At 36.6% G+C, this 20,257-nt stretch overlaps 1 protein-coding gene across 8 annotated transcripts in view; it reads right to left on the reverse strand.

The window, feature by feature from the left end:
* The window catches only part of RBMS3 (RNA binding motif single stranded interacting protein 3), a gene marked incomplete at its 3' end in the record, with an annotated part of 671,965 nt that overhangs the window by 399,064 nt on the left and 252,644 nt on the right, over window positions 1-20,257 (reverse strand). For all 8 annotated transcript variants that reach the window (XM_081285615.1, XM_081285621.1, XM_081285618.1 and 5 more), the window contains exon 4: window positions 3,082-3,173. In XM_081285615.1, coding sequence (XP_081141741.1) covers window positions 3,082-3,173 — 92 coding nt within the window. The remainder of the gene's footprint in view (window positions 1-3,081; window positions 3,174-20,257) is intronic.

Below are 20,257 nucleotides of genomic sequence, written 5' to 3' on the forward strand. Positions count from 1 at the left end.
AAAAAATTCTCACAGCAATTCTATAACCTACGTGTTATATTATCACTACTACTGCTGCTGCTGCTACAGAATTTCAAAAATATTTAAATAACAAGCAAAAATCACATAGTTAGGTGATATAAGAACCAGTATTCAAGGTCAATGTTATCTCTAATCAAACCTATGTTCTTAAATAGTATGTACTAATAAAATATTCTAAAGCTGTTTTCTCCAAAAAATAATTCTTTAATTCTGAAAAGCTATTTTTGGCAAAAGAGCAAATAGACATAAAAAGTTCATTTGTGTTAACGATTATTTATTATTAATCAATAGTCACTTCCTAAATAAGTTGTTATGAAATTCATTATTGCTGATACATCAGTTGGAGTTTTTATATGCACACACGAGGATGGGGAGGTAAATACAGCCATTCAGATGGAGAGTTTCATGTCAGCTCTGGTTTGCTATTGGGACTCTAGATTATTTGCAGCATTTTTATTTTAAAATCCTGGAGTCTTTAAAATGTGACACCACAACCTGCATAGCGGGATATTGATAAGAACAAGAATGAAGGAGGTGATTCAGTAGATACTTAAATGGCAAAAAAATATAGTGCAAGTTTCACACGCCCTGGAGACAGCGGGTTTATATGATAATAAATAATAGTTACCACCAGGACAAAGGAAAAGGTGCTATGAAATCCAATAGCTCAGGAAGAAATCTGCTAATGCAGGTGGTCGAGCCTGTTCCATTTCATTGTCAAAGGGAGGCTATTTATTTTCTTCTAGGTGGTTAAATTACAGAGTCATTTATTGCTGAAAGTTTTCCAGTAGGCAGATGTGAATCTAAAGTTTTAGGCTTTAGGTTCAAAGTTTGTGAGGAAAATAGAATAAGAATTTACTTCATGGATATCACAACTGATCATATAAAATATGAGAGAACCTCTGGAAATATCCCAATTGAAGCCTCCTTACTATGTACCTTGGGTATAGGTCAAGGGCCAAAATTCTGGATAGAGTAAATAATAATTTTAAAGCTCATTCAAATATTTCCCTTTTGATAGTCTCTCAACTGGACAAGATGTCAATGAGTATGTGTGTGTGTGTGTGTGTGTGTGTAAGAAAGAGAGTTTCCTTGTGCACCAGAATGCCAAGAAATAGGAAAAAATACTCTTAGTGGCTCCCCAGTAGCTATAAATTAATGTCAACTTTCTGTTCCTGTTTATATCAAACAACTTAAGTAACTTATTGTGTATGTTATGCATATAATTATATATGGCGTTATATATATGTGTATGTATTCTGAGCATATTTTATAATACATGCTGCATTCATTATTTAAAAGCTGCTATAATCCAGCAATTTCCAAAACTCAGGAGTTTAACAATAGAATAAATCAAAGATATCCCACTAACAAGTTTTCTCTACGTACTATTTAAAACCATTTTCTCACCAACAGGTGTTGCTTTCCCTTCATATTCAAGTATATTTTGCATAAAACTAACAGCTGTTTTTATTATTTGTTTTTTGGGTACAGAAAATTGCTACTGAGGTTGCCACTGACTCTTCACCGACTAACCTTTAAACCAAGACATATATGTAATTTCCTTATTAATCAAATATATTAACTTCATCCATCTTAGTTCATGACCAAAATCCAAAGCTTCCAGGCATAATCCTGATGAAGAATATATTACACAGCTGAAAGAATTCAAATTCTAATTTATATTGCCTTGAATAGCAATTAAAGGGTCATAAAGGACAAAGAGTCCACGAAAGTAATCTGTAAGGGAAGTGACTTGTAACCAAAGGTGAACAGATGTGGGCTGCATCCGCTTGCCCAGAGGCAACTGCAGATCATGTGGACTAGTATCCCACCTCTAGCAAGCTCAAGTTGAAATTGGAAAATGTTGCCGGAAATTGTTAGCAATTACATCAAAATCTGAATGACTGAAAATTTGATTACTCCATCCTTATAACACTGAGCTCTAATAGGGACCAATAAAGGCTACGGTATACATGCATCTGGCATTACTGCCTCAAATTAGGTTTTCAAGATCGGCTGGGTATTTACTCCCAATTTTGACAATCTAGAGATACAAAAGGTCAGTGCTATTAATTATACAATGTATTTAAAAACTGACCTTGCATGTAAACAAATCCAAAATGACTACTACTTTAACATAAATATCTATCAAGCATCCAAGTGTTATAAAGGGATTTTTTAGCTTTTTATTTATAAATAATTACAGATTTGTAGAAAATTGCAGAGATAGCACAGAGAGATCCCTGGTACCCTTCACCCAGTTTCCACAAGGGTTCCATCTTATATAAATAGAGTACCACATGAAAACCAGGAAACCAATGGTACATTGTTTGCATAGTTCTATATTATTTTATTACATGTGCAGATTCTTATAACTCCATTGCAATCAGGATACAAAATTATTATAGGCAATTTCATTCGTTTTTCTTAGAAATAAAATTATATTATAATTTCAGATAGAAGGTTTTCAACAACTTATTCTATAATACGATATTAAAATCATCAATATCTATGAGATTATTATTTAGGAAAACTCAATGTTTCTGGGCCAAAGTAAAATTCTAGTAATTCAAATGACCTTCAGTAAACTTACTACCCTGCACAGATCAGACAATTCCATAATCCAACAATCAGCTCTCCTCAGATGAATGGAAGTGCATTTTTTAGCACACAGTTAATCAAAGACATCTTGCCAAAAACCTTACCAGTACACCAAAACTCTGTTTCCCAGTGAAAATCCTAGACACAAGTACACATACATCTCCTTTCTCTGGAAAAAACAGAGCACTTCACAAGTATCCTTAATTAATTAACGAGTTTACCATAACAAAGAGCACATTAATAAGTATACACAAAGAAACAATGCAATAAATCAGCCAGATTATTCTAAACAAAGTCTTATTGTAGTTTATTTTCTCTAGCAAGTAAATATAAACCAAATTATTGCAAATTCCACTTCTGAATCAACTCACAATGGAGAAATATTTGAGATCTCTCTCTCTCTCTCTCTCTCACACACACACACACACACACACACACACAAATCTGAAGTCTTACCTTGGCCATTTGTGCCTGCACGCCATTTGCCTTGAGGGATGCTACAGCTTTCTGTGCAGCTGCAGGACTGTCAAAATCTACAAAACCATAACCTGTGAAAACACAAAAGCACCTGTTAGTACACACAGGTAGCTGCACCTCTAGCATAGTGATGGGTATGGGATTATGGTAAGACTTATATCTGTTTCTTCTAAATATAAACAGATTGAATATGAAGGTTCTCAAATCAGTGGTCCTTAGTACTTGGGAGAAATACCACAATAAAGGAGTAACTCATTTTTAGAGAGCAATAAATCAGCAGCAATCTGATTTAGATCTATTTGGTGATAAGGTACTATATTGTTCTATGTCCTAAGTTCTTTCTTCAGTGGATTTAATTCAGGAGTGAGAACAAGATGCAGCAGAATATAAAAATGTCTATCTCTGAAGTTAATTTTCTTACATAAAACCAGCATGTGGTTATCATGAGCCATCACAATAGTACCTGCCACATTAGGTTTTCAACAAACAGATGCTGGCTGCATGAATAAATGAAGGCTGTGGGTGAGTTAGGACTTCAACCTAGATCTTTTTGGTTTACAAAGCTAGAACTTCATCACAGAACCTTGCCTCTTCCAATGTTAACATCTTAAAATATTTCAACTGTTCAGTGATCTATGAAGGAGTGATTCAGTAGATTATATTCAAGCTTTTAAAAATAAGAAGCAAATAACCACTTGCTGGTTACCTGAACACAACCTAAAAAGACATGAGTTGTTCATGACTGTGCTCCTGTGAGTGTATATATACCGAGAAGTAAAAGAATCAATGAAATGAGAGTTTTATATGCCCTAATGCTAACCAATACTAGTCCAGGGCTTAGCCTAATGGCAATGTCAGCTGCCCCAAGAATATTTAAAAATATAAATGTTCAAGAAGGAATATGAGGGCAGGTTTGGTGGGTGCTCCTAAAAAGCCAACCATATATTTCTACACCTCCTCTTATCTGTTAAGCAGAGATTTGCTCTGTATTTTCATACATACCCCACTTAGAAGTTTTGAGGCGAGCCACAGACACAAACCTACTAACCATGTGCTCTGACCCCTCCTCCCCCACCTCAGTAACCAAAGATGAGAGCTAGGGAATTCAATTACCAAGTTGTTTCTTTTAATTAACTTTTTAATTTTCTCCCCTCGAATCCCATCTTCGTTTTCTCCCTCCCAGCATGGAAGCCTAAAATGAACTTGTTACACAGCAGTGTACCATAAAATGCTCTTGAAAAGCTGGGCAGAGAAGCTGTGAAGTTTGTATTTCTAATCCAAAAGGAAGTCTGCTCTGTTAAGTACTGCTAATTCTTCTCTTCCTGCAAAATTCAAACTATGTGGGTAATATGACTATTGCCACCCATAAGGATGAGTAAAATAGAAAAAATAATGGCAGAAAGAAATAGTATAAAAAGTCAAGATGTGGAATTAGGGCAAAAATTAAAAAAAAAAAAAAACTAGAATTGAGACATTATCTTCTTATGCCAAAGGCTATCCTAGATGTTTGTCATGTTGACATGTAGTGATGTCATAAGAGTTTCATGCAACATTGGTCTCATACTCTTATGTACACATAGAAACCGAGGCACAGATGAGAGGATCAATGGGTCAAACATCACAAGTCATTTAATTGGCAGATTCAAGAAGTGAAACCAAGGCTGCATAGACCCTTTCAAATACATCATACGGTGAACTGTTTTACAATCCTATTTTGTAAACTCTGAAGTTCACCGGAGAGAGGATTTAATTCTTAAAAGTGACTTGGGTTTTGAAGTTAGGACATGAAATGAAATAATTCATAAAAGTATTCAATTCAACTCATTCAGTCAGTGCATTAGTTAATGGACTACCTGGTCTACAGTCAAACTCTCCAAAGGAGGACTGGGCATTCCCCATCTTCTACCTCATGCTTTAAGTCAGTCTTCCTCATTTACTCATAGCTTCATTCCTTCATTCAATACTGAAATGCTCTGTCAGGCAATATGACAAGCATGGCGTATGAAGTCTTGAGAAAAAAATAGCCCCAGTTCCCACTTTGATGCAACCCACAGTTGAGTTGGGATATGGACATGAGGCAAATAACCAGACAAATGAATCCATGATTATACATCAGCATGTCTCCCTTGAAAGAAAAAGAGAGACTCTAATACAGAATCTAACAATTGATTATTCATTAGTGAAAGTTTTAAGGAAACAGTAGCATGAGATGAAATACATATCACCTTAGTTGAGCACTAAATCATTGCAGAAAAAGTGATCTGCATGAGTAGATTAGGGGGATGACTTAGGAGCTATTGCAGCAATCCATAGAAATGGCAGCTGGCAGTGAAATTGACTGGATAAAGTGGATGATTTGAGCTATATTTTGGAGGCAGAATTAAGAGAACTTGGTGATAGATTTAGTGGGTTGGGAGTAAGGGGGGCAGATGACAAGGATTACTACTGGGTTTTTCCATAAGCCCTGGGTGAGTGGAGACATGACCTACTGGGATGGGGAGAGTGGAAGAGGTTCCAATAGGAGGGAAAGTAAAGATACTGGTTTGAGACATATTGAGTCAGAAAAGCCCATGAGACCTCTCAGTAGAAATGTCAAGGAACAGTTGTACATATTAGGCTGGTGCTCAGAAAAGCAGATGGAATTGAAAATTCAAATCAGGAAAGCAAGAGCATAAAGATGTTATTTAAAGAGATGGGAAGAGACAACAATGTCTATAGTAAGTATTTTTTTAAAGGATCTAGGTTTGGAACCTGAACAGCATCAGCATTTAGGTGCAAGACCAGAAAATGAATTTGCAAAGAAGGCTAAAGGAGAATCCAAGAGGAAGAAGGAAATAAAAAGGAAAGATGATGTCTCAAAGCCAAGGTAAGAACATTTTCCAAGAAGGAAAGAGAGGGTGAGCCAGCAAGAGGCTTGAAAACGCCCAGTGAGCTCAGCAACATGGTGCTGCTAGCATCCTTTGCTTCAGAAAAGTGATGGGAATGAAAGGCTACCTGAGAAGCCTGAGAGTAAGGCAGAAGAGGAGGTAAAGAGCATTTACAGGCCCTCTCTAGTTAGTTATCTTGACTGAGAGGAAGAATTAAGAGGCAAAGTTGCTAGCAGGGATATGAGCTCAACTGAGCTTTCTGTTGTAGTTGCTCTTTGCTTTAAGATAGGAAATTTGGTGGGTAGATATGTGCTTATGTGGCTGGGAATATTCTTACCTTGTTCCAATGTGAACAACAAATATTTATTGAGCACTTATTATAAGAAAATTCTGTTCTTCACACTTTTGAATATGTATTGGAAAGATCAAGCCAATAATAAAAGATTAAAGCTTTAAGAAAGCAATGAGATAATACATAGAATTACATTCCTGAGAAGGTAGAGGGGTAGGGAGGGTGTCTAAGACACAGATGAACATATGAAAGCACTATGTCTTCCCTCCCAAGAACTAGAAAGAAGAACAAAGTGCACTCTTGGTTACCAAGTGTTATTCTTTGCTATTCTCTCTGTTACTGGGACTGTACCTAATGCATAGCCAGGACTTAATAAGTATTTGTTAAAATAAACTCAAAGCATGTTTAAAAGATGTTAGATTACTTTTCAGACTACTATGGTGACTAACTGATACAAATGTCTATTAATTATTCTTGATTATAAAAAATAATATTAATGCAATGTCATGGCTGTGGTGTAGCCACGCTTGCCGAGCAAGGCAGCCCCATACTGTGAGACTCTTGTTCTTTACTCTAATGTGACTTCGTTCTAACTTCCTCACTTTCCTTCCAACCCACACATTATACAGGATATTACACAATCAAGATGATGATCTCCAGAGCTGAACTCCTATCCAAACAGCAGAAATTTCTGCAAGGACATGAGACATCCTGAGCGTCTCTGAAATAGGGAACTTATGGCTGAACTTTGAATAAAATGTACATCTCAAGAGTCATAAAGCCAGCCAGGAAAGAGAGAGGGCCCTTCATCCAAAACATCTGTACTGATGGCTCCAAGCCAACAGAGGAGCAAACACTCCATGAACAAAATTATAAATAAAGGATAAGTCACCAAATCTGAAGTAGTCCACCGAGTTAAGTGACTTTCATAAATACTTTCACTAGTTAAAATGCAAGTTCAGAGGTCAAAATATCTAAAGCAAACCTGAAAAAAATATTCCCATTCTGGAAATAAACCTTGCATTCCCAAGTTTTACGTGACAGCAGATACTACATCACAATCAGAGGAAAACAAAATGAAATACGAGGCTCCCTCGAGAGAATAATGATGCATTTACTGAGGAATAAAGCAACTTCAATTTGGTTTCAATTTGCTTTCCTTAATGACAAATAATCAAGTCTGGGAACAGGAACCTCTGTACCTACATCTGGTGAGGGGAAGGGTAGGGAGATTAGTTCAGCCTTGGCTAATAATGCTTTATGGTCACTGCTAAAATCCCTGACAGAACATGGGCAAATGCTAACTCTTGGAAACCCTGGGCCCACGTGGTTGCAAGCCCACCCGTATCACTTTCCCAATTATGTAATTAAGCTTGGCAGCAAGTTCAAATGAATTAAAAGGAAATGTCACTGTTTTCTCCACACACCCCTGTCCTTGTTTTCCTTCCTTGTCAGGGGGAGAAGGCTAGCAGTTCTGCAATTAGCAGGAAGTGGAGCAGTGGGAAAGAACTGACTCTGTGATAATTAGGTCATTCGCCAAACGCACTCATTCCATTGACAGATCGAATCAATGCTTTCCTGAAATGCTTTAAACCTTGTATGTTAATTGAACGTTTGACTATTTTTGTCGCACTACTAGCCAAGTGACTTCAGGAAAAAAAAAAGATAAATATATAAATATGCATTAAATAGATATGTGCATGTATACATGTGTATGAACATATACATATACGTATATGCACGTATGCATATGTAGATATAAATATATAATTACAAGAGGATTCTTGTTTTGTTTCCTTTATGCAATCGCCATTAACATATTCCCTGTGACCTTTGCCACCCAATTGAACCATTAGGTGACAATCCACTTAGAATTTCATTCGAAGGCTCTTTACTATCTTTTATAACTTATTCTGTAATAAGCCGTGTTGCTGCTGACTCTTTAAATTCTCTGTTTAAACTGATTATTTATTTACCAACACTGGGATTGCTGCATGTGTGTAAGGAGAGGAATGATAAAACCAGAACTCCTGTTTTAGATTTCCAGTGGCATCTAGAGCCAGCCAAGGGAGCCTTGCTCTCAAAGTGTAACTGCACACTGAATTTCACATTTGTATTGTTCTTCCTTTTCAGAATGACTGCCATAAAAGCCCACTTGAAACGCAGATGGTTTGGTCTAACACCCAACTTCTTTCAAAGACGATCCAGCTGTGAGTCAAATGTGATTTCTGAACAGAATAAGTGAGCACATTGGCTAAGAATTATAATTCCAACTGAAATTCTACTCAAATTTAACAGTTGAAGGTGTTTAAGAATTGGCTTTCCATCAATTTCCCCCTTCCATCTTTTAGACTTCACAGTATGCTATGGCTGCTGTCTGGGCTCAAAATGGGAAGACCAAGTATCAGAGGTGAGGAGCAGCCTGCAAGAGGAGGAGAGTGGGGTATGCACAGTGCCTGGGAGTCTGGTGGCATCTGGCTGCCTCCCTGCCTTGGTATTTTCCCTGGATTTCTCTTGTATCCCTTAACTATTGAGTGATTACCGAATCTCTCATTAATTATTGGACTTTCCATTTTCCAAAGATGGTGGTCAAAAGATAACACTGATAGTGTCACAGCTACTTTTTACTTGTAAAATTATACATAAAACCTAATCTTTTCTTTAGTATCTTTTGCATCCATTTCCTGTAATTGACCATTAAGGGGAAGCTTGGATGTGACAAAGGAACCAATAAAAGAATCATGAGTCCACCTTGGAGCTATGAAAAACTAAGGCAAAAGACAAACTGTGGTAGAATGCAAAAGCCAGAGCCAACACAGATTATTTTGGAGAAGAAAAAAGAAGAAATGTTGTTTGTTTTAATAATAGCACCAACAAAACAACACTAAATCATTACAATTTGAAATTATGTATGCTTTGAAATGTCCTTAGAACACAGGATCCAATGATTTTATAGCAATGAAAGAGCATACATACTGCCTGTAAAAAGGGCTACGGTGTGCCTCAGACACCTAACAAATGTAGGCAAATGAGATGGATGCAATGTTCACTATATTGCTTCACTATATTCCCCAGATATTCTAGCTTAATTGCATTAAACATTCTGATTTTCTAATGCCAGAAACACTAAAACAAGATATCAGCTTTTGGAATAGAATTTCCCTGCTATTATGGACACTTTTGAAATATCATATAACTCTCCTGTTATTATCATTATTAAATTTAATAAGTATCTATTACGTGGAAGAAAAATGATGCTCTAGATGCTGTAAGGAAAACAAAGGAAAATATAACCATGGCCCTTTCATAAATTCAAAGAATTTATGGTCTAGTACAATCGATAAAGAAATTTAAATACACTGGAGGGTCCTCTTACACACAGGGCATAAGATATAGAGGTATGGGCTGGGGTTGTGGCTCAGCAGTGGGGCACTTGCTTAGCATGTGTGAGGGACTGGGTTCGATCCTTAACACCACATAAAAAATAAATGAATAAAATAAATGTCCATTAACAACTACAACCAAAAATATTTTTAAAAAAGATATAGAGGTATATGCAAAATAGAACACAATCAAAACTGTCTTCATGTTATTGAACTATTTTCCTACAGTATATCATGCATAATTTTGCATGTGTAGTTTTATTCAACAAAGCTGAATATCTGGGCTAGATTCCCTTCCATATGTGGCATGATGGTAAAATTATCCACATTCCAAATTATGTATATATGTATGTATTATTCTTTCTCAGTTTGTATGCACAGATGAAATGAATTAACTTAAATACAAGGTACAGAGAGGATCAACACTACATAAGAGTAGAAAGAAAGTGCTAGTATTCTAAAATGGCAATGGATCCTTTTCAGGTGAAGTAAAACTCAGTTTATTTAGTGCACAAATAGCAAAAGTGAGGAATGAGAAAAAGAAAGAGATCTCAAATGGAATTTCCTGGCAGGACAAAATAATTACAAAGACAGATAAATTTAGAGAGCAAAGTACTTAGTAGTATGCCACTTGAAAATGGGGCAGTTTCTCATTCCATTTATGTTGCACAAAATGTCTTATTAAGCTAAACACAAATTCAAATCCCAAATCTCACTTCCCTCCTCACCCTGTTCAATTGATTTTTAAATGAGACAAATTGCTTCTTTATACTGAATAAAGTCAAAATTAGGATCAGGATCATTATTTATGGGCTTAGTGCAATCACTATGCTTTATTGAGATTAAAGAAACACTGATTTGCCAAAGGCTTCATCTGGTCTAACCACTACTTTATTACAATATTGTGTTTTCAAGTAGCAGCATACTTGGTTGTAAATGGCAGATTAACCTCTAGGAAGCATCTAGCAAAGATTCCTAAGCTATCAGGCAATGTTCAAAGATTTTAATAAAATATATGTCTGTGGGAACTATGGGTCCTATGTGTCTCTTCCATCAAAACAGCCCAAGAAGCAAGTGTGTAATGATGACTACAGGAGCAAGCCCAGGATATTGATAAAACAATTCCACTGAGCTTGTAAGTATGATGGAAGCAAGCTATAACTAAAGACTTTAATTATAGCTCTACAATTCCCAGCCCACAGTAGGGTAGGGAAACCTAACTAAGATTTAATTCCAGCTGCCCCATCTTCCCCTCCCTCTCTTTGCTCCAGCTTTGCTGATGGGTAGGACTATTCTTCCATGCAAAAAACAGAGATAATGATCTGGGTGTGTGAGCAACAATTGGAGGACCACCTACTTTCTTCCCAGGTACTTTAATCCACATACACAATCATGGCCCCAGTAAATGACTTGGGAAGCATGTCTGCACTCCTGCCTAACTCAGAAACACCCCATTCCTCATTACCCATAATCTACCGAGGATGAATCCAAGCAGTTAAACCAATCATTCACCCAAAGGGATGCACTAGGTAGCTCAGTGAGAAAGGCAGAGAAAGCAAATCCCACATATAAAATAATCCTTTGAGAAAGCATGCATCACATGCATGCCTGATTATCACCCTCTATATTCTAAAGAGTCCAACTACCAATATGTCACTTCTCTGTATGTTCATACAAGACCCATGTGTTTTTGAATATCATTATTTTGCTGGGAAAGGGCTCCTTCCATAATTTCCTTCTTCTAACCCTTTGACAAAATTCAATTCTAAGTGCTATGAAAGGTTCTGTTAAACTCAGTTGTGCATTTCCCAATTTATGAGCATATTTTATTGAATATGCTCCTCAGTTCCAAGTTTATAGACCTTATTCCATTTTTTTTTAAATATCCACTAATACTGTTCCTGTCACTATGAGACATAGTGGCTTTTGGGACTCCTATTATTTTTCTCCATTCTATCTGACATGCAAAACACAGTTCTAAGTTTTTATTAGAATTTTTAGAATGTTAACTGTATACACAGGCAATTTATACTAACATGTGCACATGTTGTTATAGTTTAAATATTAGGTATCCTCCAAAAGCTTATGTGTAAGAGAATGCAACAAAGTTTAGAGGTAAAATTATTGGATTATGAGAGTGAACCTAATCAGCACATTAATCCCCTGATAAGAATTAACTGGATGGTAACTATAGTAGCCAGGTAGGGTGGAGTAGGAGGAAATGAATCATTGGGGACATGCCTTTGGGGTATGTATTTTGTACATGGTGTGTGGAGACTTCTTCTGCTTCTTGGTGATCAGGTTCTGATCCAATTTCCTCTACCAGACTCTTCTGTCATGTTATTCTGCCTTACCTGAGACCCCAAGGAATGGAGTCAGACATCTATGGAGTCAGACATCTACTAAGACCTCTGAAACTGTGAGCCTCCAAATAAACTTTTCTTTCTCTAGTTGTTCTTGTCAGGTCTTTTGGTCATAGCAGTGGAAAAGCTGACCAAAACATGTGGTTTAAAAAATCAAGCCAAATAAAAGAACATTTAGAGAAAGGTAAGTTTAATTCCAATAAGACTTGTAGTGCTTTAGTTTAACTTCCTAGGAACTATCCGATAATTCCTTCTCATGGTCCCATAAAAGCAACTAGAATCAATTCTTAATCTCTCATTGTTCTATTATTCAGAAACAGGGATTTATAGAATAGTAAAATAGAATTCCTGATATTAAAAAAAATCGTGATTTTTGTGAATGGTTTCCAATGATCCATCTTTTCCCTAAAAATAAATAGTAAATGTTTTCTTCTAATTTTAAAAGTTAAACAGTTTATTATAAAAAATTTTAGCCAATACAGAGAGAAATGAGGTATGATGTCATAGCCCAAAGACAAATAAATTGGTGATTAAATTTTATTCATCTTTAACCACAATACAGTTTTATCATCTGATTTTTCTCTCAGTTGTACATATGGCTACTTTTCTTGGTCAATACATATGGATCTCTATGATCTTGTCAATGTGATAGTTTCAGCACTCTATTTCTCAAAGATTTCTGAGCTCTTCAGTATGCTTTAGCCAAATGGTTCCTAACTTGCAAAACCGATTTTGTTCTAAGATTTGGAAACTTTTAAAAAATTGATAATGTAGAAATAGATAATGACCTCAAAGTCTAAATTTTAGAAAGTGATTTTCCCCAAGCTTTTTGTATCATTCAAATTTGTTGCCAAAATGGACTCTGATGTATTACAAATCAAAGGTATCAGAAGTTATTTTGATTAAATTCAAACACCCACCTCCTGAAATACAGAGGACTGGAAACCGATTTTCCTTCTCACTATAAATAAGTTGGAACTATCTCAAAGAAATTTCAGACAAACATCAAGACATTATGAGACAAAATTAGAGATCTCTGATTCAAAAGGGATACTAAAAATTTGAATAGTAATATCATTATACCATTTATTTATAAGTTGAAAATGGAAGGGTTTTTTTGTTTTGTTTTTTTTCCCAACCATCAAAACCATGTTTTCTCCCATGGAAACTTCACTGTAATTTGTAAATGGGTATGCTTGATGACAGTACCAGTTCTTTTGTGTCACTTTAAATAGCTAGTAATTCATGAGTTACAATTGACATGCCCCTGCCCCCGACCAGGCAGCATCTTCACTGTATAAAGGGAATATTATTTCAGAACATGTGGGTTGAGATGCAATTTAAGGAACTGTATTGTTTAGGATATTTATGTACATTGCCCTAAAAAACGTGAAGACTTGGATCATTAGGGAAACACTTGTGCAAGCAGAGATCTTTGGGGCCTCACAGGAGAGGTTCTCCACTTTGTTACTCTAAGTATGATCTGGAAACCAACTAACAACACTGGCAGCTGGCATCGTGTGGGAGCTTGTTAGAAATGCAGAGTTCCAGCCCCACCCACATCTACTGAATTATATTCTACGATTTAATAAGATCCTCAGGTGACCCATATGTACCCTAAAATGAAGATGCCCCGGAGAGCAACAAGCCACTCTTGGAGTCTGGATGACACCTGTCATTCTCATCTAACAACAGGGAGAAATGGGCATCTTAAAAGTCATCTTTCTCAACTTGTTTCTGATCTTAAAACCTCCCAACAGTCTCTTGGCCAAACACCTCTTCAGGCTCCACCTAAGCCAGTTCTAATGTTAGAAAGTACACAGTCTCCTAGCAGCCCAACTAGATAAGGGTTTTGATATAAAGCTGATGTTGTAGAAAAGCAAAGACATTATCATTTGAACGTCTGGGTTCAACTCCTCGCTCTGCCATTTGATAACAAATTTTTAGGCACAAAACACTCAATCAAAGTAAGGGTAATAATAAGAATATCCAAATTATATGTTGGCTCTGGGCAGTGAATGAATTTGAAAGCATTTAAAACACCTGGCCTAGTGCCTAAGGCTTCCCCTCTCTCTACCTCTCCCCTTCTCAGCATGTGCTAAAATATAGGTCCCTAATTAATCCACTTCTCCTGAATATATGCCAAGACAAATCAGACAAGTGTATTCCCTTCTCCACATAGCACATCTTTATATTTCTGAAGACAGGACCCCTCCTTCTGCTTGTATTTAAAAAATGAATATTTGAAAATACAGGATCAGGCTATTTTTACATAATAGCCTATTTCAGAATGAGAATATGTCTCCCCTTCCCTTTCTCTTTTATGTTTGTCCATCAGAGATATACCTAATTCTGTTTAGTTACAAAGTTCAAATTGGCCCTACATTAATACATCCCTTTAAAGAAGTAATGTTCATTTGATGAAGCAGGTAACCAATGTGAAGAGTGATTATACAATACATGTATTATGCAAATTCCAGTGAACATTTTATGCACACTGGATAAAGAATCAAATTAAAGTCTCATAACCCTTGGAAAATTAAAGTTAGCAAGCACAGAGGTTGATTTGCCCTTGAACACAAAAACTGCTAAGGGCAGACATTCCGCCATCATTTCCACAAAACTGAACCATTTCTGAAGGTTTCAGATTAAAATAAGAAATCTCTTAGGAGTCATAAAGATCAGCTATTTTTACAGGAATAATTTGGAGTCGCAATTTTAAAGTGTTATGAGTTGGAAGGAATTGGTGAACTTGTGTCATATTTTAAAAAGCTAGTATGCCAGGTAATCGGTCAGTTGAGAACACCAAAAATTGCCTAGGAAGAGGGTATGCAGAAAGGGGGAGAATGGCTTTTTAAAGAGGAGCACAGGAGGGCTGATTCACAGAGCTTGCCCTGCAACAACCCGAGTGGCAGTTAATGCAATAGACCAGTATGCTCGTTCCATTTTCCTTCCCTTGATGTAATAATGGGACCTAATAGTCGTCTTCTATTACAGTGTCATGTCCACCTCTTTGCAGCTTGCCAACACTGATTCAACCATGGGACTGTCTACAGAGAAATAATAGACCATTAAGAAAGATAATGCTGAGAGTCTGCACAGCATTTGCCTTTTGGAGCACAGAGAATTCGTCATCAGCACTTCGTTAAATCAATAAGCAAGCACAGGTATGAAGGTGGTAGGTTGAAAACCCCATTCTGCCCCCTCCCCCCTCCCCAGTTTTCACACCTGGAGACAGGATGTGCACTCCCGGTGCCCAGACCAGTGCACTCATTTATCAGTTCCTGAAAATCAATTCCTTTTCCTGTTCAGTCTTTTTGGAAACCAGGCAGGATATAAATATAAAAATATTGGTATTGATTTAACAAATGCTCAGCGAGATCCTTTTCGGGATTCTGAGCTAGGTGCTAGGAAGGAGAAAAAGACAAATGTGACACATATTATCTCCTAAGAGGATACACCAGCCCAATAGAGAAAGGGCCACTTCGACACGACACAGGTAAAGGCTTGATGCAGGGTGCTTGTCACAAAAACCTACAGCGTGTGGTAGAAAGAAAGCTTATTTCTGATTAAGGTAGAGACAATGGAGGAGATGAATATGAGCTTTCAAAACTTTCCTTTTTCTTTTCTTTTTTTTCTCTTATTCTATAACTTTTCCATCAACTTCATTAGAGTAGATTGGGGACAGTTATGCATTCTGTGAAATAGTGCAGGACAGATACCACCACCTGGTCATGGATGGCTTAAATGTCACACCCAAACTCATGCTGCTCTCCTACTCCCTCCCTACCATGCTGCCTTGAGGCTGATGCATCTGCTGTTCCCTGCAGTGGCTGCTCACCTCCTACTGTGAAGGCTTAGCTCCCTTCCTCCCTTGGCCTCCACCACCACCTGCTGTTAGCATCCTTCACTGTAATGGCACAATCTGCATTATTTGATTTTCTCCTAAGATTATTGCATTTTATGCTGCCCAACTATAAATGGTGCCAAGGTAAGAGAGGACAAGATCATTTATGTCCATTACTAGCACTTAACTACACTTTTATCAGATCACCAAGATAACATTAAAACTCACACAATTCTTGACAAACAATCTCTTTTTTTTTCTTTTTTTTTATTGGTTGTTCACAACATTACAAAGCTCTTGACATATCATATTTCATACATTAGATTGAAGTGGGTTATGAACCCCCAATTTTACCCCAAATGCAGATTGCAGAATCACGTCGGTTACACATCCACAATTTTACATAATGCCCTATTAGTAATTGTTGTATTCTGCTACCTTTCCTATCCCCTACTATCCCCCTCCCCTCCCCTCCCATCTTCTCTCTCTACCCCATCTACTGTAATTCATTTCTCTCCTTGTTTATTTTCCCATTCCCCTCACAACCTCTTATATGTAATTTTGTATAGCAATGAGGGTCTCCCTTCATTTCCATGCAATTTCCCTTTTCTCTCCCTTTCCCTCCCATCTCATGTCTCTGTTTAATGTTAATCTTTTCTTCCTGCTCTTCCTCCCTGCTCTGTTCATAGTTGCTCTCATTATATCAAAGAAGACATTTTGTATTTGGACAAACAATCTCTTACTTCTGTTTTTCTAAAATATCCTTCTATTATAATGCAATTTAAGGAGAAATATAGCATTTTTTTTTTTAAATTTGTAACACTTAATCTAAAAACCATAATGCTGGCCTGATCTGTATTTATATACCTTGGGGTATATAAATAGGGAAAATATTTCACTTTGAGACATGATGAATTTAAGTGAAAAGTATGTGGAGGTTCATTATAATAATCTTTAATACTTTAGGAGCTTTGAAATTTTCACAGTATAGTGGAGACATCATAATTACTTATTTCAAAATAAATAGACCGTGTTTATTTCAAAATAAAAGAAGTGAGAATGGGGAGGCAAGGAGAGAGAGAGATGGATGGAGGCAGGGAGGAAGGAGAAATGTTGGATGCAAAAGTCACCATAATTAACAATATAGTCATATGCCACGTACTGACATTTTGGTCAATGATTGACCATATATATGATGGTGATTCCCTAAAAGTATTAATAAAGTCTAAGTGGGTACTAGGCTTGTGTAATTATACTCTATAATATTCAGGACAACAATGAAATCACCACAGGATGCATTTTGCCAAATATACCCAATGCATAACTGAAATTCTTATTCTAGGAAGGCAGAATTTTGTCAAATGTGCCCTGAAAACGTGGATGTCAAATGTTATGATGTTGGCTTTGGTTTTCTTTCTTTCCTTTTTTTTTTTTTTTATTAGTGGTTCAAGTTTTATGCTACAGGATTTAAGGCGAGGTTAGCACAGTGTGGTTTTCAGATCAATAAAGGACTTTGTCTGGGGTCTTCTCGTTGCTTACCTAGTTTATTGTGACTTAACAAAAGGGTCAGGGACAATATTGCTCAGCAGAAGGAAAAAAAATAGGTGAGGTGATGGCTCATCCTGAAAGGACAAAAGAACAAGAAAAAGAAAACAGAAAATAAATAAATAAATAACTCCAAGATCACAAAGAATGACTGTTTAGAGAATAACAGGATTCCGTAGTGAACCGGGAATAAATGCAGAGGTAGTGAAATCATTGTTCTCAAGTCCTGCCCTTAGAAACATGACCTTGAACATGTTTTCAAACACACAAAAATGCACATAGTAGCACAAGCCAGACTTTTTTTTTTTCTTTCTGACATATTTATATCACATTAATAACTCGATCCCTGGATGGTCCTGAAAGCTCTCCTCCTACTATGCACAAAGATCCTTAAACCATTTAACAGGTACAATATCAAAGATATATGCAATTTTGGAATACAATTTAAGTTTGCTTCTCTAAACTGCTGGTGATGGGAGAATAAACTTCCCTCTTGTTCATTTCATATCAGTTTCTTCTGTGGATGAACAGGAAGCCTGGAATTCCCCATGGGCATAAATTACACATGGAAACAACAACAAAAAAGATAGCTCCAAGAAAGCCTGCTTTCTGTCCTTATGAGGAAGAAAAGAATGAAAACAGGGCTAAAGGAAACTCCTGCTGCCTAAAGTATCCTCTTCTAGAAGCAAAACAGCAAGAGTTTCAATAACATCAGACATTCTGGGATTGATTTTTAAAGATGCTCATCTTTTCTCGGAAATGATGGAATTGACTTGTGTCTAGCCCCAAAGCATGGCATTATATTTCCAGAACTGACTTGCCGGAGCTACCAGTTCATTAGGAGACATTGTACCGTGAAGCTTTGAGGGGTCTGGGCAGTGACCATCCAATTCTTCCTCTAGCCAGGTTCTGCAGGGACCTGAAGCTTCCTGGTTTCAAGTAGACAAAATGATCTAGCACCCAAAGTACACATCCCAAACTTATAAAACTAAACTAAAAGGTATGTACTCTATGCTGGACCCTGTAGTAATACTTTTTGTAGATTATCTCACTTAAATCTTACAATATTTTATAATTATTGCTTATAATACTTATAAAATATTTTATATATGGTTACCTAGTCTCAGAGAGTTAATTTTTTATTACAATACAGATGAGTTGCATAAGCAATGTGATGTTATGCATCTGGGCTTGTGTATATAATGCAAATTTATACATATATGTCTAAATATATATATTTTAAAATGACAAAGACAAATTAAGGAACTATGTTTTAGAAATGTGCTTCAGTTTTAAAAATTATGATATAAATAAGAATTTTAAAATATTACCTATATTGAAAACAACTAGTACAATTTAAACCCTCAATAAATAGCAATGAAGTAGAAAAGCACAAATATGATATTAAAATCTAGCTATTATATAGTTGGTATTAGAGGCTCCTCCCTGAAGGAGTAAAGATTAAATATATAAGTATTTCTGTACTGATAAATTCTGGCTGAAGGTTCAGTTAAGAGCAAAATCACTGCAATGTCCTAACCAGCTGCAGAAGTGTCTGGAATATGGCCCATGGTCATCATTGAATAAATGAATTAACCAACCCAGGTTGGTTATCAGTCATTGAAAAATGGGATAAAGCATGAATTGAGAGTGCTAGGATAGTGTTTTGTCAATTCATATGTATCCTTCCTCCTCTACATCTTTGAAAGTAATAGAAATAGTCCTGGCTTAGATGTATCAAACTACAGCATTCTTGCTGGTAGTTCTATTGATTCCTTTCCCAGAAGACTGATGTTCAGAGTGGGATAGAAGAGAGCTGATGATTCGTAGACAAGGCAATCCTCTACAATGCTCTGCTTTCCAAACATGCATCTGAATATTATTTCACAGGAAGACCTGATCTTTCATTCTCTCCCAGCTCAAAGTGTGAAATCAATGGCCTTATAAAACCCTTGACTTTGTCTTTCTTCTTTTTCTTTTTCTAAGAATTTCCTTCAGAAATTCCCTCCCCCCCAAAAAAAAACCCCATCTTTCAATTCTTTAAGTGACACTTTTAAGATGAAAAACACAAATTAAACTATTTTGGTGTATAGTTTATGTCTCAAGAGTGCCTTCCCCTAAAGGAATTATATTTTTAACATGCAATGGTTTTGATTAAAGATTGATCTGGGATTGTGCTCCAAGGCTTTTTATGCTCATGATGGATAAGAATGGGTTGAAGGAGCATGCAGTTGAGCTGGGAGGTGTGCATATGGAAAAATCTTTGGATATTTTTCTTATGCAACAACAGACCCTCCATGAAGACAATTCGTAACTCAGGATAAATCCTTAAATGTTCTAACAATGTTACACCCAAGTAATCTGATACCAAGTACAATAAAGGGTGGGTTGAAGAGAAAATCAGCCACTCCTAGGTTTTGTGGAGCAGGAGAGGGCAAGTGGTTAAGGTGAACTTCTGGAACATTTCCAGGGGTGATGTCCTCTAATACAGGTGACTGTGGCATCCACAATACAGCTTCTTCCTTGCAGATCAAGGTGACTTCCAGAGAAGAGGTGTCCTGCAGATGTGATTTTTTTGGCCTACCTTGTTTGAAGGTTTTGTACTTGTTTAATTCTTTTCAATATATTTTCAAATATGAGACATTTGGGATAGAAATTATGTTTTCAGCTATTCCTTAACAATCAAAAGATTGGGCAGAAGTGAAAATTGTGAAAAATCATTGGCTGTCACTATTTGCATGACAGAAAATAGCAGAAGGGGGCACAGCGATGCTTAGTTTGCTTAGGAATGCCAGGGTGCCCATCAGGTGATGCGTATTTCATTTCTTTCCTGGAGCACTCCTGGCCAATGAAAGCAA

This window comes from Spermophilus citellus (genome assembly GCF_964194105.1).
Source record: "Spermophilus citellus genome assembly, chromosome: 3".
Lineage (NCBI taxonomy): Eukaryota > Metazoa > Chordata > Mammalia > Rodentia > Sciuridae > Spermophilus > Spermophilus citellus.